The sequence below is a fragment of the Castanea sativa genome, chromosome 12 (assembly GCF_040712315.1).
Source record: "Castanea sativa cultivar Marrone di Chiusa Pesio chromosome 12, ASM4071231v1".
NCBI lineage: Eukaryota > Viridiplantae > Streptophyta > Magnoliopsida > Fagales > Fagaceae > Castanea > Castanea sativa.
Window position 1 is genome coordinate 47,625,921 of NC_134024.1, and position 23,479 is coordinate 47,649,399.

Here is a 23,479-nt window from a genome sequence, read left to right on the forward strand (position 1 = left end):
TTGTTTATGTTTTAATATGTTTAGGTAGCTTAGGGTTTAGTAGTTTTCAGTTTTAAAGCATGTTTAGATTGTTGGTTTTTTTGTTTTAAAATGACAAAAAATATTTTATTTTGTGCCTTGTTTTAGTTTTCTTGGGGTGAATTACATGCATTATAATATCTTTTTCTTGATTTAGAACATGCTTGATATCGTGGAGAAACATAGAAAGTGTGTGTTGCATAACTGAGTGCACGAGCTATTTCTGATTTTGTATGAGTATATACTAGTTTGTACATGAACTCATGGGTTAATTAAGAAATTTATATTTCTTGTTTATGTACCCTCTATAGCTTAGTTGAGCATTAAATTTTGTTATGCATTGCATTTTCATTTTATTTATCTAGCATAATGTGTGCTTTTGATTTTTGGTCATAACATAAAAACACAAAATATATATATATAGATATATATATTTTTTCTGTATTGCACAACACTAAATGTGTAATTAAGGTTGGCCAATGAAATTTACATTTTATGTATGTGTACCTTGTTTAGCTTTGATGAGTTACTTTTTGCACTTTGCTAGTTTGTGCTATTTAGTGCTTAATTGTGTGAGTTGCTTACAATCTTTGAACAAACTATCTTGATTTTGATGTCACATGTTTTGATTGTAAGAACTAGAAAATCCTAGGAAAAATGCATAAATAACCATCTCAGCACTGTTACTCGCCAATTATGAACACCTGTATGCAAATCATAAAAGCCATGCTTGGTAAGGTGTAACTCTTGCACAACAAGATAAAACGAGATGTTGAAAAAGAATTAAAATATATATATATATATATATATATATATATATATATATATATATATATATATATATAACAAGGGTATTTTCTTTTCTATCTCCTATATGCTCATGCATGATATCTTTGATTGTGATCAAAAGAAAATAAAAAAATAAATAAATAACAAATGCTTTTACATGATTGCAAACGTGTTTTCTAGGAGATGTGAGAAATATATGTTGTAACTCTTGAGGTAATAGTCACTTTCAAACCAATGTAATTGATGATGTAGAAAATTTGTTTAATTACCATCTACATATTATCTTTTCTCTACTTTGTACACTTACTAGTTGTACACACTCCACGCAAATTTATGCTAAACTTAGTACATATGATTGTGTGTTAAGTAATATAGCCACCTGAGATTACTCATTGTGTAATGTTTAATCCATTTTCTTTGGGTTGGGTAGAATTTAAAGAGAAAATTTCTAAAAACTTGTGGCATATGTTTTTGAAAACTTCTGGAATCATTTTAATGCATTTCATATCATGAAAATTGGTTTTCAGTTGTTTTTTTGCAAAAAAATTTCAAGTTCAAACTTCCAGTTTTTCAAGTTTTCAATCGATTGAACCTGATTCTTGACTGATTGAAAAAATTGAATTTTTAGGCCAAAACTTACTGCCTCTTTCAATTCTTGTTCGATTCCTACTTAATCAGTCAAAATCTGTTTAACTGTCCTTTCGATTGTTGCTTGATTCCTCTCAACCGATCAAAATTCAAATTTTTCTAATTTTTTAAGGGTTTGACAGATCAGTTTTGTTTTTTTTCACTTATTCTCTTCGATTGCTCTCGATCCCTTTTATTAGATTTTTTTTTTTTTTTTGTCTTTTTTCGAGTCAAAGCTTCAAAGGTTTTCTCTCTCATATCAAGTAAGCCTCTTTTACCCTTTCTTTTCTTTCAAATTACATACATTCATGCATAAATTTGTCATTTTCTTCAAAATTTTCAAACTCAAAGAATTTGGGGTTTTTGATGATTTTTGGTGTTTTTGATTTGAAATGGTTAATGGGTTTTTGTGTATGCATGTTGTTTACATGATTTTTATATTTATGAAAATTTTCGAAATTAGGGTTTATGTGTTCTTGAAGAAATTGGAGATTACGTTTAATTGGATAAAATTGGTTAAAATTGAACATTGTTATTGATTGATTGATTGTTTGTTTATAACATTTTTTATACCTGTTGTGATAGTCAATTAAAACAAAAGATGATGTGGGAAGCTTACTGAACCTTTTTTACTTAAAAAAAAACAACAACAACAACAAAAGACTTATCTTTTTTTCTTTTTTTTTTGGGATGAACTTACGTGAATAAAGATTTTAAATTTTAATTTTTTGTAGATTCAACATGAATAAAGATAAATAAAAATAAAAAAACCATTCTCTAAGGGGAAAAAAATATCAAAATTAGAAACTTATCAATGAAGAAGTGATAAAGCAATAGTTTATAAGAACAAATAAGCTGTTTGTTCTTATTTAAAAACTAAAAACTTGCAATTTGGTGCAGCCACCAGCGCAACCACCACTAGTCATTGAAACAGGATATTCAACATTTGATGATATTAAAAAATTCGTTCCTGTACAAGACTGATGAAATTAAAAAATTTATTCATTGCTACATGAGGTGCAAAAATCCAGTCCATTTATATCCTCTGGTAAGAATAATTTAGAGTGTTTCTCAAGTGAATAGTGGCAGTTTCTGTTCCCCTGATGCATAAGAAATAATACTTCTTTTAATAGGTGATATGAAGTGTGCCCCATGCAATGCTGCAGCTCGTAGTATATTTAGGGGTCCAAAATCGACAGAGTATGCCTTCTGAAAACCATCCAGGATCGCCATCATCATAATATTTGCTGGTTTTCTCTCGGCTTCATATTTCTTTAACATTGTTACCTGCATAAGTTGAATCAATGCACACATCATGTGGTTATAGAGATAATAATTTATTACAATTACATCATCAGGGCAACCAAATAGCTCTAATCAAGTTTTGAGACACTTCTCAAGCCAAAATTGCCTATATTCCGATGTGGTTAGGACTTGGGACAATTAATTGGTAAACATGTTCAGATATATCCATCAGTCCGCCAAAAGCCTTGTAGCTTAAGTGGCACCACCTAGTATTTCCAACAAAGATGTTCAGGTTCAGATCTCCCCTCTATTATAACTACGAGAAAATAAAATAATAAATAAATATTTCCATGAGTCTATTTGTCTAGCACTCTAGCTTTATGTCTTCACCTAAAACAAGTGAGATACTAGATTAAACGTCCTTGCATCCTTAAAAGAAGGCAAAATACAACAATGAAATTCAAAAGACCTCTTTGCAGAATAAGAAATTTTTTGCAAAAACACATACCTCTCCAATGTCAGAGCCTACAGCTATACCCTCAGCAATGACCCTAGAAAGAGCAAATGCGTCTCCAAAACCCATATTAACTCCTTGACCAGCCAGAGGATGAACAGTGTGTGCAGCATCTCCAATCAGAACAACATGCTTTGACACATAGTCACTGGCATGCCTTAAAGACAATGGAAACACCAATCTTTCAGATGCCAACTTAACCACTTTTGGTGGAACTTCAAAACAATCATTGGCTGATAATGTCACACCTGCTCTAGGCCAAGAAAACATTTCTCCGCTTCCAAACAAGCTTGACGTAGGATGAGGACCATATCCATAATCCAGAGCATTATTTACATCTTTCACAAATTCATCCTCATTCATTAATTTACGGTTTGTTGACTCTTTTGGGTTCATAGTCCACACAATATTGCTAAAATTATCACCCATTGGCAAAAGTGCAATTGGACCAGCAGGTAGAAACCGTTGCCACGCACATCCGTTTTCAATAGTATGTTCCACTGTACATATGATTGCATTCTGTGAGTAGTTCCATCCGGTTGTCTTGAATCCTGCTAACTCCCTGACACATGACTTGCCACCATCCGCTCCAACCTGCAATAAATGTCAACAAATTTGAATACTTGTAACCAATTATTATCAGTGACATGTTATCAAACAGATCTTACCCACTGAATAAAACGGGCAATTATTCATCCTACTATTCATCAAACGGCAATGTAACTTCATTTACATACAAGTGAAAATTACCACCAACTTTGTATATAGGCTATTGCCATCACTCAGTTCCAGCTTTGCTAAATGCCTCTGAGAAGACAACGGTGGCCTTGATGATGTGCCGTCCATCCCCAAGGATGAAGGGCTCGGATGTAGAGTCATTGAAGATAACCTGGAAGGATAGATTGTCTTCTGGAAATCTGTATTCTATAGAAAAGTTTCAATTTTCTTAGTTGCAAAAAGTATCATAATTTACAGCAAGTAAATGAAAATTACATTGCACAAGATAAGGCACAATGAAATTGGCAAAATATTATATATTGATGAGACCTCAAGGAATAAGAATAGCTATATATAATGAAGGACCAGGTTGCCACCACATTCAGGCCCCGTCCGTTTGGAGTGAAAAAAGGGAGGATAGAAAACTAAGGACGAAAAATAGGCATTTTCCACTGTTCGTTTGGAGAGAAAAGAAATGGAGGATGGAAAACTGGGAGGAAAATTTTCCTCCTGGGCCCACAAAAATTTTCCTCCCAATTTGGGAGGAAAATGGTGGGGAGAAAACATTGGGATGGGGGCTTTTACTAAAAAGCTCCCATCCCACCTGACATGTTCTTTTTTTTTTTTTTCAACGTTACTAAGAATGTTCTTTTTTTTTTTTTCTTTTCAACGTTACTGTCTGAACATTCTTTTTTTTTTTTTTTTTTCAATGTTACTGAGAACGTTCTTATTTTTTCGTTTTTCTTTTTTTTCAACATCTGAACTTTTTTTTTTTTTCAACATCTTACATATTATGTAATAAGGGTATAATAATCAATTTATATAAATTACATTTTTCATCCTCCCACTTTTCCACCCCTCCAACCGAATACACAAGAGGGAAAACTAACTATTTTCCATCCTTTCACTTTTTCATCCTCTCACAATTTTCCATGTTCCCACTTTTCTACAACTCCAACCGAACAGACCCTCAAAGAAAATAGCTGTGCTAGGGAAGAAATTTAAATCGTGTTATTTGGTCAATGTACTTTCAGTGTTTAATTTTGCTGTACCTGACAGTACACACACCGTGTACATGTGCCATTTGAGCTTTCTTAAAGAAATTTGACTTCTAAAAAATAAGTTTAAATCTCATTATCAACCCATCAGGGGGATAATACCCATCATACTGGGAACTAGAAGGGCCTACAACTGCATCACCAAGGTTTCCTCCTTTTTCTGTTTTCCCCCTCTTTTCTTTTCTTATATATATATATATGTTCAAGTTTTGCTCCCACAGGAGGGGGAAAGAGAGATACGAAACCAAAAATGATGCAACACTGAAATTGAAGAACATAAAATAAATAAATAAATAGCCTAGGAATCAACACTAGGATTTCCTGAAATCAGCACCAAACTATTTACGGAAAATTTCCAATAGTAAATTTTATTACTCAAGGAAACCATAAACAGTCTCCATTAGAGTACAATAGTATTCTTAGATGGTCTATTAGGACTTATCCCTAATCCTGATTGACATGGGAAAACCCAATTATTGAATTACAAAAATAGCCTTGACTCTAAGAAATTAAATAAAATGCTAAAAACCTATTTAAATAGTAAGACCTAAAATAAAATAAAATTGAGTACCAAAATGAAATAAAAATAAAATAAAATTGGCTTCATGCTTCCAATACCTTTCAAACTAAGGACCTCCGCTTTATGAGGCGTGATCCTACCTGATTGTGGTACCCCTTTTTCTTTGTTATATAAGACAGTATTATAAACCTGATTATGTCAATATTAACAACTCTCTCTCTCTCTCTCTCTCTCTCTCTCTCTCTCTCTTTATATATATATATATATATATATCCCACTTAAAGTATGATAAAAGAAAATTCATTCTTAAATTGCTATACCTATTATAATGGTAAGAATGCTATCCAATAGTGCTCACAGAGCCCTGGATACATCATTAAAACCAAAAGTAGAAAACACAAAAGCCATCCAACACACAAAAATACAATAACAAAACTCTTGAGAATCAAGCACAGATGACAACCATAGTTCATAAAAGGAGATGAAAACTCCACCATTTCACTACATTAAGAAAAATATTACGCAGACCATTCAGCCAAGTCTATATACTTAGTGATCCAATATTGGACAAGGAATATTTTTCATCAGGAAAAGAAAGAATGTAATGAAAGGAAGAACTTCTCCATAACAGAACTTAAAATACAAGAGGTTTACACTGAATTTATGACAAATTAACAATAAAAATATGTACCTCTATACATGACAGCAGGGAACCATGAAGTACCTTATTCTCCACTACACACCTGTAGCACAAAGTCATTTGCCATTAAAAACTAGAAGATTACGAAAATGATATTTTTCTTCTTCCTATGCGTATGCTTACCCTAGAACTTCTTTATTTATATCCTGTGCATTGTATCTTGTGTATCCTAAGCCAGTATAATCCCAGACCTACAGAAAATTATGAAAATATAGAAGAAAACATTACCAGTCTTATTTCAAAACATAGTGGGCCACTGGGAGAGAGGATATGTAATAAAAAAGGGAACGGATGCCCTTAGGGCAACGGTTAATAATCCATTTAAAGAAATTTTTTATGGGAAAAAAAATAAAAATAATTAATATTTTGACAGCTTTTTCCATTTCCCATTCAAGTGGTGTCAAAACTTTCTTAAAATTGATTGTTAACCATTACCCTACAGGCACCTATTAGCATGACCCTACAAAGAAATGTAGCAAATTATTCAAGTAAAAGAAAATATGATTATATTCTAAGCAAAAGAATTATCATGGTAAAAATTGCATATGCAATGCCTAAACGCAATTGCAGGGCACAGACGAGAGTAACACCAGCTGCACATCATGCCAAATAGACACTTGTAATTCCTAAATGATGAAAAGGAATCAAATATAAAAATTCCCCACTTCAGCTCCTTGGCAAGTAAGGAGTTGATACGGGACAATCAAGAGAAAAAATAAAAAATAAAATAAAAGATAAACCCTAAGAATCAGCACCTAGTTGCCTGGAATCAGCACCAAGCAAGAAACTTAGGCATCAGCACCTAGGTATCAAGAATTAGCACCCAACATATTGGAAAAACTCCAATCTGAAATTTCATTAATCAACCGTCTTCCAAATACAAATAAACCAGGAGCTTATATAAAGCTAGAGCTTTCAGGAAATAAAGAGATAAAAGATAAAAACTAATGAAAGATAATTCTAACTGAACTCAAATACTAATCTGTCTAAAATATAATTGCTATCTAAACTCAAATCTAAAAGTTCAACATAATCCAATCTTGCATGAGATAAATACAAAAATATAAATTCTAATATAATTTTGGTTGGACTCCCACGTTATACTCCCCCGGTTGGAGAAAACTCGACATCGAGTTTTAAAACGTTGAAGGATCATGAACCTGGCACATAGCACTTGCTTCAATTCATGAATCATCTTTGGGAGCATTAAGAATAGATAAACCTTGTATTCCACCTCATGAAACTCTTCGGGAGTTCTTGGTCTGTTTTCAAAATCTGCTAATTCAAAGCTCCTTCCTATTAACACAAATAAAATTAAATCTTTATCCCTCTTCCACATACTGGTAATCTCACCTTCACTTGCTATTAGTTCACAGTTGATCAGAGAATGTTCAGTTCTCCTCCTGAACATGACCTAATTGATACTCACCTACCCTATCAATGAAAAAAACTTGTGACTGTTATTAGTCTCTAACCTGCATGCATTCACTTATACTTTCAGTCCCAACCCCCAAAACCTTTAAGAAGAATGATAGATAAAGTTTGGCTAACACTAGCTTCAGAGAATGCATCATTCCTAATTCTAACTTAAACTTCATTTCCTAATCTATGTCAGCAATTATATATTAGGAATGTAAGTTAGGCTCCAATGAACATCTTTAATTATCTTGGTAAATATATTAATGATCCTTCTTTTTTAAGATCCAAATTTTATAATTAAAAAAAAAATCTAACATGCATGATAATGGAAAACATCAATGAGTCAGCATACATAGGAACAAAGTGAGACAAGACAACTGAACATGTCAATGACACAGAAAATGGTGAACAATTGAACGAGTCAGATCAACACATCCAGTTTATAGTTCAAGTATTTTAGTACATCATTTTACATTGAGCAATTAAAAGGAAATCAACTATCAAAACAAACAATAGGAAACAAAAAAAAAATTGAAGTGAATCAAACATTGCCACAACAAAATACAAAGTAGCAATGATTACCTGCATTTTATCAAAATATGCATGTCGATGCTGTTCAACGTATTGCCAAGCACCAACATCTACAAAGTACAAATGTTGTTATTCTAAGTTTAAAACTATGCAAAACATGCATTTCTGTCTCCTTCAAAAGAAGCATTGCTTTCAGCTATGGTGATGATTTCAACATGCTCTAAAGCAGGGCCATTTCAATCAGTAAAACAGATATACCACCATATCAATTCCATCTCTCTTTTTTTAAATCCATTACAATAATTGATAACGCAAAAAAAAGACTGCCCAACGGCATCTATATTCCATAGGGAAGGGTGTTGAAGCATACATAAGTACTTCCCCATAAGAGTACCCATGGCGACTTTGAGAGGATTAAGAGAAAAAAGAGGGTGGCCAGAACATGATTGAGAATGACAAAAATATCGAAGTTGATACCTTTGAAAAAAGATATAGTAGCAGGTGTCACTGTACTGACCCTTGGATCAGGGGGGTCGTCCTTGTTGAAGTAGGGTCTACTCCCCAATGCAGGATTGCTATCAATGATGGCAACATTCAGGTGCTTTGTCAATGGCATGCTTGCTGCAAACACACATAGAAGGTGATGGTTCTGAAATTTTAAGGCAACTGATGGAAATGGCAATATTCTATATCCTCCAGCCCAAACCAAATCTATTTGATAAATGAAAGAATATGTAACAGTACAAGACATTACAGTGCTCAAATTCATGATGAAATTTTATCCAAAACATTGTTCTGCATTTAGATATTGAGGTGAATCAACATGGTTTCACTGACATAAATTGAGCATATTTTCCACAAGGGAATTAGGTAACAAAGGTCTGGTGGCGTTTGAGAGAGACTAAAACCTCCCAGGAGATCAGATGACCAATGAATTAATAACAGTGGCATAATGTAAACACATACCCAAGGAACAAGCTAGAGCCATGCCGACCATGCCTCCTCCAACAATAGCAATATCATAATGCTGAATGTTATTAGAGATATCATGTGTCTCCTTGTGCTCCTAATTTTTCAAGCAAATTAATTAAAATCAATGTCAGACCTGATATATTTAGAACTCTTTAAGAAGCAATAATTATATTGCGGAAGAGAACAGAAATGAAAACAATGGAACAGTAAAAGCGTCCAAAAAAAAATTTACACAAGCATAGATAGAAAACAAGCTCTAGATTTGAACTTTCAATCCCTGTTGGGTGGCTATGGACATATGGATGGAAGAAAATCAACCACGAAAGAAGGGGGGGGGGGGGGGGGGGATTGTCAGATCCAAATCTGGGCAAGATTGAGGTCAATAGTCAACAACAATAGTTCAAGGTACATATGGGGTAGTCTTTGGTGAAGTATCCAGTCAAGTTAGGGGAGATTTGCATCCTATATTCGATGTGGGGGTGGCAATGGTATAAAAGTGAGGTTTTGGCATGACATTTGGTGCGGGGCTCAACTTTTAAAAGATTTTTTCCTGGAATTGTTCTCAATTGTGCTAAACAAGGATGCTTCAGTTCACTCTTGTTCGGTGTTGAATGAAGAGGGGGGGGGGGGGGGGCAGCATGATCTTTTTTAAATTCATTACAAACAAGCTTTCAATGATTAAGAATTAGGATGTGTGGATTTATTGTTTGATAATTTGTATGCTCATACCCCAATATAAGAAGGTCAATATTGTTTGAGTTGGAAGGATTTTTTTTTTTTTTTTTTGATAATCTAATAGTTGGGGGAGTCAGGGGATTGAACCCTAGATATCTCCATTGAAAACACAAGCACAATAGCAATTCTTGGGTTCCACTGGAGTATGTTAACACGAAATAAATTTTGACTTCATAGTTCTCACACACACATAAATATATATATATATGGGGAGATTAATATTACAGGGCTAGGTTGGCCACAATTAGAACCAGATACTCTTGTAGCTGCATCAGTGCAGAAATGCTTGTGCCGAACTTTTAACCTAGAGACATTCACATAGAGTATTCTTGCAATCACCCTGTGCAAGCAGATAATATGTTAGGGGCTATAACCAAAGGGTATCTGTAACATAAGCAATTGTGAAAGCATACAAGATAACATTGAAAACGCAAACCATTAACAATATCCACCACACCCGCATATAAAATCCATGACGCAAACTCCCAAAAGTTTTCGATCATATGTTGAAAGAACTATATTTTTGAAACATCCGAGGAGGAGAGACTCTTTGTCAAGTTAGAATTTGGGTAAAGGTTCCATGAATTACATAATACTCACTCATTACCATTAAGGGTCAGCTATGGATCCTCTAACATCAATCAAACCAACATTTCAAATCCAACTCTTACATATTAGGGTTCCAAATATTACTCAATGCTCTTGGAGTATATTAAGTTAAAAGGAAAATTCTATAAGATTGCTATACGACCAACTATGCTGTATGGTACTGAATGTTGGGTTGCTAAGAAGAAACAAATTCATAAAATAGGTGTAGCTGATATGAGAATATTAAGATAAGGGTAGCTCTTGTTGATGAAAAGATGAGGGAGAGTCGCTTGAGATGGTTTGGTCATGTACAAAGTACGCACGGTAAAAAAATAAAATAAAAAAAACAAGTTGGTACAAGTTAAGGGAACAAAAAAAATTTAGAAGACCCAAAATAATATTGGTAGAAGTAATAAAAAATGAGTTATCAATTAAGAAATTGATAGAGTATATGACTTCAAATAAAGTAGAATGGACAAAAAGATGGCCAAACAACCCTAACTAACTAATTTGTTGAAAGGGGACCCCAAAATTTGAGATTAAGGCTTGTTGTTGTTTTTGTTGTCTTAAGTCATATTGTTTCTCTCACATAAAATCTAGGATGCACGGACACGGACACGAGTAAAAGTACGAGTACAGATACAATATGGTAACACGAGCAATTTTTAAAAAATTATAACATGATACGGCAAATTAGACACCGTTACAACACAAGTACGACTCAGATACAACACAAGCATGGCACCCCCAATGAAGAGTCCGTGCATCCTAGCAAAAAAATGGCAGTTCCTACCATGCTTTTTTTCCTATAGCAATAGTCATAGCAGCACACAAAGTTTCATACCAAATATTACAGAAATGCCCCAGATTTTTTTTTTTAATTGGAACTAAGAAAACGCAAAAACAGTTTACATGGAAAGGTCACTTCAGGCATTGTAACCTACGTTAGTCTAAATCAGAATATGAAGCAATGCAATTCAGTTTCAGTTAAAACAGAAGAGAATGATTTTGTGAAAATTAAATAATGAAAAAAAAGAGGTGTTAAGCCCACAATATTTTCACAACAAATCATACTGGTTAGTTGTTATTGATTCTAATTTGAAACTACTACTGAAATTAATTTGTTATCCCACCAATAACAACCCGTGTAACAACCTAGTACGAAGAATTTGTTATGAAAATATTGTGGACATAATATTTCTCATAAAATAAAATAAAAAATAAAAAGTTTGATTAACGGGAAATGTGTACCCAAAAGGTGTGCTGCACCATATCGGTTTCGGTTTCGGTGCAGTTAATTCGGTTATTTCCCTATTTTCTCAAGAACTAAACACAATGCAATTAACATCCCAAAACCAAATCATAATCATTGAAAAACCCAAATATTCCTATAAAAAAAAAACAACGAAAGAAAACAATCAACTACAAAGAAATTCTCAACCTTTCTCTCAAAACTATACCCATTTCAAATCACAAAAGACCCAAATGAAAAAACTAAGCCAAACCCATAAAAGATAAAACAAAATCATTGAAAATAAAAATACATAACAAACCTGGTACAAAACATTGTAAGGTGCATCCAAAGTCAAAAACCTTCACTAGAAACTCCTGAGAATGTCGTGACAAAGAGAGAGGAAAGGGTAAAACTTCAAGAACGGTGGCATCGAGCAGTAGTGTACAAGGGCATTAAGCTGCAGAAGGAAAAAGTTGAGAGGAGAGAGAGAGAGAGAGAGAGAGAGAGGGAGAGTTGCTGGGTGAGGGAGACTGACGAGAGCGACGGGGGTGTGAGTAAAAAAATCTAGGTTTTTAAAATTAAAAATCGACGTTGTTTGAGTTTTTTTTTTTTTTTTTTTAAGAATGCTATTTATTTAATAATTTTACAAAATTTTCGTAACAAATAATAAGTGATAAGTTTTTTTTTTTTTAAATAATTACAATATGTTGTTAATCTCGCAACTCGAACCCTTTCTCTCCTAAACCGCTAAGGACTTTGTACATGGAGAGGTACCAATTCATCTACAAGACTTTTGGCTAACAAATTATTTTCTGGTTATTATTGCTGGGGCAAAACAGTAATGGTAAGTTCAAATTTACATCAATAACAACAACTCACCTATTAATTTGCTGTAAAAATATTGTAACGTAGCAGTTTTCAATTTTTTTGACTGGATATTAAAATCAATGCTAGCTTTAAAATTACGCGCATGCTCAGAGGCTCCTCTATTTTTTGAGTAAAGGTTAATTAAAAGCATTTATTATAATTTGGGATTATTATATTTTTCAATCACAAAAAAATCTAGGGATGTGATAAATAAATTATTTCATCCAAAATGCAAAACACTCATCACACCACTATGTATTTCTGTGATTGAAAAATATAGTAATTTCAAATTATAATGGATGTTAATTATTAACACCTTTACCACACACACACACAAAAAAAAAAACCAAACATATCAAACCACACGCATAAAGAAAAATGTAAACCAAAAGGAAATAATTATTTGTTCTACCAAAATAGATAATTATTATTATTATTATTTACAAAGGAAATAGTTTGTCCCAAAAAAACAACCAAAGTAATAAGTATTTAACAACCTCAACCAAACATAAAGAAAAAAGAAAAATAAAGTACCGAATATATAATACTAATTATATTGCATTACAAAAGATAAAATTGAATGGTACACAAATATTTTTGTTTATTGTTGAGTAATGGTATACGAATAAGAAGTGAGACCTACACCTTCAAAGTTCAAACCACTCACTAGTACTCACTGCCCAGTACTGCAAGTTTTCTTTAGTCTCGATGTCGTTGTTGCTACTCAAACTACTGTCGCTGGTCAATCCCTTTGTCTCCTAATCCTACTTGGAACACCACAACGATGTCGTGATTTGGTGTTGCACACAGGCCACTGGTAAAGCTGAGATACTTCATACTCATTTCTGAATGAGTTTTAAATTTGGGCATCCTGTATCTAATTCTGCTGCGAATGTAGCACTTTCAGAAAACCAAAAGCAATCCTGATCAAGAAAAAATAGAAATTATCGAAGAGAGGGTACACATTACGTGTAAATATTAGTGTAAAATTTAAATATTACTTAAATTTATTGAAAATACAATAATACAAACCTCCTGTCCTAAGCAATACTCCACTTCACGCTTCAAAGTTTTCCACAATTGTCAAAATCGAAAATGAATTTAACATGGAAGTTGGATAATAAGCGTTGTGTTTTTGGTTAACTGCTTTGTTGTGGTTGATTTATCAGATTGTCTTTTACGTGAATAAAGTAATTTGAAAACTAACAAGAAAGATATCCTATTTTGTAGGCAATATTTTAATGGGAGTTAGACATGTATTTTTACCAAACTATCCTTTAGTTCTGTTTCTACTTAAACCTAGGGGTGTAGGGGGTATTTTGGAACAAAAAAAAATCTGGTCCAAACAGGTGCAGCCGCTTAAATAATAGTATAGATAATAATAATAAATTCTAACATTTTCTTAACTCACACAGCATTGTTTTCTTCTTCTTCTTCTACGTTGCTTCTCTGACCTGCCTTCTCTCAGTTCTCTTCTCTATATTGAAGCATAAAACTATATATGCATGTTGAATTCTTGTGTGTGTGTATATATATACACACACACACATATATTGATGTGGTGTGGTTTCTCGTCAGAGTGCAAAATAACCACCACTCGCCACATCGGCCATTTTTGGTGTGCCTAGATTGCCCCTAACCACGGTGCCAGACACCTACAGTGCTCTGTAACGATTAGATTGGTTCAGCGCCAGCCAATTTCATTGGTAATGGTTAGATCCTGAATAGTTGATATGAGAATGTTAAGATAAGGGTAGCTCTTGTTGAGGAAAAGATGAAGGAGAGTCGCTTGAGATGGTTTTGTCACATACAGGGAACACATGGGTAAAAAAGAACAAGTTGGTACAAGTTAAGGAAATGAAAAAAAAAAAATTAAAAGAAGACCCAAAATAGTATTAGTAGAAGTAATTAAAAATGAGTTATCAATTAAGGAATGGATATAGTATAAGACTTCTGACAGAGTAGAATGAACAAAAAGATAGTCAAACAACCCTAACTAACTAATTTGTTGAAAGGGGACCCCCAAATTTTGGGATTAAAACTTGTTGTTTGAAGCATATTGTTTCTCTCACATAAAATGGTGGTTCCAACCATGCTTTTTTTTCCTATAGCAATAGTCAAAATTCTTGACTATATATTACCATATATTACAGAAATGCCCCCATTTTTTTTTTTTTAATTTTTATTGGAGCTAAGAAAACGCAAAAATAATTTCCATGGAAAGGTCGCTTGAGGAATTGTAACCTATGTTAGTCTAAACCAGAATATGAAGTTAAGCAATTCAGTTTCAGTTAAAACATAAGAGAATGATTTTGTGAAAATTAAATAATAATAAAAAAAGTTTGATTAATGGGAAATGCGTACCCATTCATTGTGGGTAGGGATGGCCATGGGTAGGGTATGGATCGAGTATACCCATACCCTACTCGAAATATTTGCCCATGGATACCCGAATATCAATACCCATTATTATCCATACCCGAATCTTACTCGGATCTATTATCCATGGATATCCATACCCTACCCGAAACCCATTTTTTTAATAATAAAAAAATCCAAAACATTTTAACTTAAAAACTAACCAATAGCTTTATCATAAAAAATAAATTAAAAAAAAAACTAATCAATAAAAAATTCCAAAACAGCAATTTCGATCAGACCGTTTGATTATTTTTTTGTGCAGTTGATGATGGAAGCAAAGAAATGCATGAAACTAAAGATGGGTTTTTGAAGGTTACCAAGATCAGCTATCAGAGACAAAGTGAAGCTAACGAGTGCAAGCACAAAAGAGACAACCTGACCCAGGAATAGTAGGTAGAGTGTTTGCCGGTGATGTGGTAATCTACTAGGAGGTCTTTCGCATCGAGGTGTCGTTTCGTCACATGCGATTGGTGATGTGGATTCCGCGATCCGAAATGAAGTCGGGTCGGGGTTTGAGATCCGTGAACCCGTGAAGGCTCTGGAGGAAGAAGAAGATTGGTAATGTGGATTCCGCAATCTGAAACGAAGTCGGGTCGGGGTTTGAGATTCGTGAACCCGTGAAGGCTCCGGAGGAAGAAGAAGAAGAAGATCGGCGATGTGGATTCCGCGATCTGAAACGAAGTCAGGTCGGGGTTTGAGATCCGTGAACCCGTGAAGGCTCTAGAGGAAGAAGAAGAAGAAGAAGATCGACGATGTGGATTCCGCGATCTGAAACGAAGTCGGGTCGGGGTTTGAGATCCATGAACCCATGAAGGCTCCGGAGGAAGAAGAGGAAGAAGAAGAAGATGATGAGGAATCGTATGAGAGTTCGTCTTCGATCGGAGTACCCAATGATAGCGAAGAAGATGATGATGATGAAAACGATGACGTTTCATCCAAGGAGGCCCAGAGCAATTTCTAAATCACGTGAAAGGTTTTTTTTTTTAAATATGGGTCGAGTTTGGATAATATCCAAACCCTACCCGAACAATTTGGGTAATACCCATACCCTACCTGATTAAGCTCTACCCATGAAGAACCGGGTATTACCCGAAATATTTGGATCGGGTAAGGTTGGATATCCATTACCCAATGGGTATGGTCATCCCTAACTGTGGGACTAAAATGACTAGTTGTTGTGTGAGAGAGAGAGAGAGAGAGAGAGAGAGAGAGTCAAGGTTCAAAAGTCAAAAGTCTTGGACCGAGTTGAAGGCCAACCTTGGTAGGGGCGATTGCACGTTGAAGGCAAGGCAGGAGATTCTAAAAGAGAGAGAAAAGTAGAGAACATCTGCCTCCTTTTCCTTAAACCTTCGGCGAGTCCACTCAAAACTCAAGTCACGCGTCTAATTTGACGCATATGATATACTAGCAATTGCAAGGCTCTTGGCATTGGTGTTACTATGCAATTTATGGAGGTAGACTTGTTAGAGCATCCACAATGGTTTTTTCAATCCTATCTTATTTTACTATCTCAAAAAGTCATTTTATCAATTATACAATACATTTTTACAATACTTCCAGCATCCCAATTTTTATTTTCCTATTCTACTCATTAAAATAATATTTTTATACAATAAAATAATATTTCCCACAATCACCATCATTTACCATATAACACATAATCTACCATCAAGAACCACAATCACCACCACCAATGCACTACACACACCTGACACCACCACCACCAACCCATAATCTACCATCAACACCAAAACAAAAAAAAACAAAAAAACAAAAAAACAGAGCAACCCACGATCACAACCCACCTATTGAAATCAACCCACCACTACCCACCGACCCAAAACCCACTCCCACACAGATCACAACCCAACTGACCCACACAACCTGCGCGACCCAACACTAACCCACCTCAATCTCCATCGCTAACCAAACCTAGCCCTTCGATCCACGTCGATACAACCTCCAAAATCCAAAACCTAGCACCGGTGCAACCTCCAAAATCCAAAACCCAGCACCGATCTAACCTCCAAAATCCAAAACCCATCGCCACACACCACCGACACAAACCCACGCCGCCACTACTGCCACATCAACAGAACTTTTATGCCACGCCTACCTCTACCGCTACCACCACCACACGGGGTTTTGGGTTTGAGAAAAGGGTGTTTCTAGTTTGAGGAGTAGAGAGGGCTGAACAAGAACAAGGGAGAGAGAAGAGATGGAAGACGGAGAGAGAAAGAGAGAGAAGAATAAATTTATATGAAGGAATAAAATATATTAAATTTTATACAACCTGAGCTACAATGCGGTTCTACATTTAGAACCGCACTATAGCACAATTGTATTTTTTTTTACAATAGTTGTAGTTAGCAACTTCTAACGGAGCAAGCAATTTGGGCTAAATGGCAAAACAGGCTTACAATTTGGGATTTCCATTGTCCACTGCTGAAGCTCTTAGCTATAGGAATTTAAGATTACTAATAACTCCAAAAACAAGTGAAATCATTATGGAGGCCAAGCATGTCTGAATATTGTCTAAAAAACCACTATTTTATGTGAAATTCATCATTATATATGGCTTGATGTTGAGTAAGTTTTAAATTTGAAGACTTGAACTCCTTCAAAATAGTTCATTAATCAGTTTGGAGGTTTTGATTCCCTCGAAACAAGTAGCAAAGAATTGGGTCCATAACATATCTAAAGCATGCACTTGCTTTGACATTAGTTTGCCTTTACATCTTTGTATTTTTCCTTTTTAGAATTACTTTCTTGAAGTTGTTTATGAATTCCAAGACATTCAATAAGGTGAGTATAATTATTTCATGAAAACTGCTAAAATTGCTACAAATTTTATGATAAAAACCTTATAAACTAATGTGGTAATGAATGTAATTGTTGAAAGTTCAATAAAATAATAAATGAATGTTAAACTTTTTTTTTTTTTTTGTGAATGGTGAATTGGTGACACATTAATAATAGTTCTTGTCTGTTACCAATGGCAACATATCATTCAAATTTCAAAGCATTCACGATACGAAGATGAAGCAAATCAATATCAGGCCTACCAACTCCTACTATCTAGATTCTCAAAAAAATACTCCTACTATCTATATATCATATACTAACTATATAATAAATTTTGTGAGACATATACTAACTATATAATAAATTTGGATCTCACAAATTGTGATTTAGTCAAATGGATATACTTTTTTGATAAACTGGAATTCATTAACAGCAAGAAACTAAAGGGAAAACAATGTATTAGGACAGAGCCTGTTATGATACATTCTTGAGCAATCTGAGTTTATAAGCTCAAGCAATTCCATGGGAGGATCAACATAAACAAAAAAAATCTCCATCTTGAGTAATCCCTTTCTTGGCAAGAAAATCTGCACAACCATTTGCTTCGCGATAGCAATGACCGAGCCTAACTTGGGGAATTTGACTAAGCAAGCGCCTGCAATCGTCAACAATAGGAGTAACTACAGTATTAGAGCAGAGGGGGTTAGCAAGGAGCTCAATAACAGCTTTAGCATCAATTTGGATATCAACAGCATACAAGTTAAGGTCTTTGCAAAAGGTGAGGCCATCTCTAAGGCCCCAAAACTCGCGGTAAAGCTGGTAGCTCTCCCTATGTTTCTTGAGAAGCCCTTTATCCATTCACCACGCTCATTCCTTAAAATACATCCACACCCAGCCAAGCCCAGGTTACCACTGGAAACACCATCAGTGTTGAGGCGGATCCATCCTAGCTGCGGCCTTTCCCAACGAATTTGTGTCACCCTTCGCGCACCAACTTGCTTAGGATTTAAAACACAATATTGAAACTCTGATGCACAAAAGAGAATATCCTTGTGGAGGTTAGCTTTGTAGCGGCAATTATTAAAAGCCATGCCATTCCTTTATTTCCAAATCATCCAAATAACAAAGGTAAATATAATTCTCCAAGGAATATGACTTCCCACACGGCACAAAGAATCTTTACAATTTCTGCTCAACCACTGAAGCATATCTTCCTCAAAAAACCTGTCATTAGCTTTTATTCCCAGTTGACCCAAATGTTTTTTTGCCACCACACAGTCACGCAGCCCATGCAATATAGTCTCAGGCTCCCTTTGGCAAATTTGACAGGTTTCCAAATCCCTTACACCCTTTCTAGCTAGACACACTCCCACTCCAATGCTATCATGAATGCACATCCATGTGATATAAAGGTTATTTTCATAAAGCAAAAGAGTAAAAAGATTGTCCATGTGATATAAAGAAAGTATATCCATTTGGCTACCGAAAATGAGCCAAATGGATATACTCTCTTTATATCACATGGACAATCTTTTTACTCTTTTGCTTTATTGAAAATAATCTTCTCCATCTGAATGAATTTATTTCATTATTTAGATTAAATTTTACAAATCTAAAAATGTGTACAAATTGTTACATCATTAAAATCTAAAATGACGTGGAAGTCTATACAATGTTAGATTTAAAAAATAAAATCTTTTACTCGTGAAATTGACGAAATGGAAAAGATTTGAAATTGAGAGAATAAGGTTATGTTTAGTAATAGTTTTTATTTTTTATTTTCAAAAACTTTTTTTTGGGAATATAAAGACAAAATAATTTTCTTGTATATTTTAAATCAAAAACATGCTTGGTTCGTTGAAATTAAAAAGAGAGTTTTTTTGAATAAAAAATAGAAAATACTAAAATTTGTTGTTACTAGGATTTGAACTCTAATGCTAACTCATTAAATGAGATAGATTCATTAAATTAAATGCATGTTTTCATTAATTTTTTTTATTAGAAACTAAAAACAGTCTTTTGCATGTTTTCAGTTTCTTTCATAAATTGAGTTTTGAGAACAATTTTTATTTTTTGTTCATTTTGAGTTGTCAAACAAGTTTTTTAATCTCAAAAATAGAAAATTGTTTTTAAAAGCAGAAAATAGGGGGAAAAAACAATTACTAAACATACCCTTTGATGTGGGATGAAAACACTCAAACCGTCCCTGGACGGTCATCACCTCGGCAGCCGTCCAGAAGTTATCCTCAGGACGAGGGTAACGGACAAGGACGTCCAGAGGGTGATAGCGAAGCTACATCCCTCGTCCGTGGGATGCGCACAGCCTACCCTGAGAGGACTCGTCCACGTAAAGATTCGTGGACTAGGATGTTACACTTGGAATTAACAGGCGCACTCGACGAAGGAATTCCAGGACGAGGGTATCATACTTAGGAGAATCTCCGAATATAATGTGACAATCCCTTATCCCACGCATAACGGTCATGTATCCGTTGTGAAATAGAAGTGTAACTCCTAAACGGTTATGACAGTTACGTTTAAGCCTCCTTGAATCCAGGAGAGGTTCCTATTTCGATAACCGTCTATGAAGGCGCTATATAAAGACTGATTCAGACAAGACAAAGGTATGTGTGATTTTTGACTCCAAAAAAAGTTGGAACTCCAAAAACATAGTGAGAAGAACTAACTTTACCATCGAAGGGTTTTTGGCCGGCAGCCCCGGTCGCCTTTGATCGGCTTCTCTTTCTTTTTCAGGCCGCAGAGAGAGCAAGCGGTCCTATCAAGTCCGAAGCATCCTGCCTACTGATCTTCTTGGCATCATCAGTTGGCACCGTCTGTGGGAAACAGGAGTTCTTCTATCCCAGACAAAAGGCTGAATGGTTCGAACAAGATCAAGGGCTACCAGCCCAGGCCACCAGGAGAGTAGGGATGCTTCCAGCAATCCCCTTCGCGATCGCAGATCGGCACCTGTAATGCAACCGCCTTCTATTCAGCACATACAATCCATGGCTGCCGCTATGGCAGAACTGACACGTCAGAACCAGGAGTTGAATAGGGAGATCAACCTCAGGAAGCAGCGTCAAGGACACATGGAGGGAAGGGCCCCAAGTCAGGAAGGAGGAGGGGAAAATGTAGAGTCCGAAGATCAATCAAGGGGTACCGCTTCAAGAAGGGTGCCGCACTTGGAAAAAGAAATGGACCAGATGAGAAAAGCCATGGATGAAATGAGGGAAAACATGAGGTGAGCAAACCCAGTCGATGATATGGTTCACCGAACGGACTCCCCTTTCACAGCTTCCATCAACAGTCACCCTCTACCCCCGAAATTCAAAATGCCTTCTTTAGACTCGTACGATGGAAATCGTGACCCTTGCGATCACATTGCAACTTTCAAGACGACCATGCACCTGCAGGGGGTCCCAGACGAGATCATGTGCAGAGCTTTTCCCACCACACTCAAGGGACCAGCGCGAGTGTGGTTCAGTAAGATTCCCCCAAATTCAGTGGGATCATTTGAAGAACTGAGTAAGTTGTTTGTCAACAACTTCATTGGAGGACAGCGTCACAAACGTTCCTCCTCCAGCCTGCTGACTATAGAGCAAGGGGACAATGAGAGTTTGCGATCTTTTATCACCCGGTTTAACAGAGAAGCCTTAACGGTGGACGAGATGGATGATAAGCTATTGCTGGCCGCTTTCCACAATGGGGTCAATTCTGACTTGTTCATTCATAAGCTCTACGAGCAGGAACCACAAACTATGGCCGAGCTTGTCCATTCGGCCCAGAATTTTATGAATGCTGAAGACGCCATCATAGCCAAGAAAAGAAAAAGGGCAGAGCGCTCGGAAGTGGGCCACAATCGCTACCCGGACCAGGGACCTCGTCCAAAGAAAGTTCGGCTAGACGAGAGAAAAGATAAGGATGGTAAGAAGGCCAGTTCCTCCGCAAGGAATCAGCAATACACGCCCCTGACTATGCCGTTAGAGCAGGTTCTTATGCAGATCAAGGATGATCCGTCCTTGAAGTGGCCAGACAAAATGAAGGGAGACCCCAACAAGCGTAATAGGAGCAAGTACTGTCGTTTTCACAGGGACCATGGGCATGATACAGACGAGTGCTTTGACTTGAAACAACAGATAGAAAATCTCATTAGACAGGGAAAATTGAGGAACTTCCTTGGACGAGACCAGAGAGATGAGAAAATGAAGGCCAAGGTGGAAGAATCATCACGCCCCCCACTAGGAGAAATAAGGGTAATTATAGGAAGAAGCTCGACGGCGCAGTCATCCAAATCAAGGAAGACATACTTGAGGGTGGTGCAGAACATCCAACAGTCTGGACGACCTCCTAGGACGAGGGAGGTAGACCAACAGGCTGTTACTTTCACGGACGAGGAGGCAGGACGAATTCACCACCCACACGATGACGCGATAGTCATCACCCTACTCATCTCTGACTACACGACTAGGAGGGTATTGATAGACAATGGCAGCTCTGCAGACATTCTCTACTACCCCGCGTTCCAACAAATGAAGCTAGGACGAGATCGGCTTCGGCCAGTGAACTCGCCGTTGGTGGGATTCGGAGGAATGAAGGTGCAACCTGTGGGCACCATCACGTTGCCAGTGGTCGTCGGGACGTATCCGCAGCAGATAACCAAGGAGGTGAATTTCCTTGTTGTTGATTGTGCATCGTCATACAATGCAATTATTGGAAGGCCAACTTTGAACAGCTGGAAAGCGGTAACCTCTACCTACCACCTGTCCATCAAATTCCCGACCGAGCACGGAGTAGGCCAGGTACAAGGAGACCAGCTGGCTGCCAGAGAATGCTACTTAGCCATGCTGGCCATGGACGAGCATATGCAGGCGATGAGTATAGACGGAAAAAGGGTCGTGGCTGAGCCCACTGAAGCATTAGAGGACGTCCCTTTGGACGATGACCAGCCCGAGAAGTCTACCAGAGTTGGGGCGAGCATGGAAGAGGGGGCAAAGCACGCTTTGGTCTGGTTTCTGAGGAAAAACCTCGATGTCTTTGCATGGAGTCATGAGGACATGCCTGGCATTGAACCGAACGTCATTACCCACAGCCTGAACGTGTGTCCCTATTCGAAACCAGTGCATCAGAAGAGAAGAGTTTTCGCTCCAGAGCGAGATAATGCCATTAAGGAAGAGGTGCAGAAGTTGGTCGCCGCGAAGTTTATCCGAGAAGTTCATTACCCAGACTGGTTGGCGAACGTGGTCATGGTCAAGAAAGCCAATGGCAAGTGGCGGATGTGCGTGGACTTCACTGATCTCAACAAAGCTTGCCCCAAGGATAGCTACCCATTGCCGCGCATTGACCAGTTAGTGGACTCGACGGCAGGTCACAGGATACTTAGCTTCATGGACGCTTTCTCAGGGTACAACCAGATTCAGATGAATGAAGCGGATCAGGAGAAGACTTCATTTGTCACGAGCCAAGGGTTGTATTGCTACAAGGTTATGCCCTTCGGTTTGAAGAACGCAGGGGCGACCTACCAAAGACTGGTTAACCATATGTTCCGTCCTCAAATCGGGCGAAATGTGGAGGTTTATGTGGACGACATGCTAGTGAAGAGCCAGGACGAGGATAAACATCTTGACGACCTTCAAGAGACTTTTGATACGTTGCGACGGTACCACATGAAGTTAAATCCGAGCAAGTGTGCTTTCGGGGTTTCATCGGGTAAGTTCTTGGG

General features: G+C 36.5%; 1 protein-coding gene across 1 annotated transcript; it reads right to left on the bottom strand.

Moving 5' to 3' along the window:
- Nucleotides 1-2,253: 2,253 nt before the first annotated feature.
- On the bottom strand, nucleotides 2,254-12,214 carry LOC142619931 (uncharacterized). The gene is made up of 10 exons (XM_075793319.1): nucleotides 11,987-12,214; nucleotides 10,071-10,185; nucleotides 9,105-9,204; nucleotides 8,616-8,759; nucleotides 8,190-8,248; nucleotides 6,312-6,379; nucleotides 6,180-6,231; nucleotides 3,944-4,117; nucleotides 3,188-3,787; nucleotides 2,254-2,721 (listed from the first exon to the last, which is right to left on the bottom strand). The coding sequence occupies exons 1-10, from the start codon at nucleotides 12,010-12,012 to the stop codon at nucleotides 2,506-2,508; spliced, it is 1,554 nt and encodes a 517-aa protein (XP_075649434.1). The 5' UTR covers nucleotides 12,013-12,214; the 3' UTR covers nucleotides 2,254-2,505.
- Nucleotides 12,215-23,479: the final 11,265 nt, after the last annotated feature.

What these genes read in the sequence shown, in the direction of transcription:
- LOC142619931 (XM_075793319.1), bottom strand. Translation starts at nt 12,012, where the DNA reads ATGCACCTTACAATGTTTTGTACCAG. An exon ending in TACTATATCTTTTTTCAAAG is followed by an intron (nt 8,249 to 8,615) that starts GTATCAACTTCG and finishes TGTACTTTGTAG; the next exon opens with ATGTTGGTGCTTGGCAATAC. An exon ending in TAGGCTCTGACATTGGAGAG is followed by an intron (nt 2,722 to 3,187) that starts GTATGTGTTTTT and finishes CAACTTATGCAG; the next exon opens with GTAACAATGTTAAAGAAATA.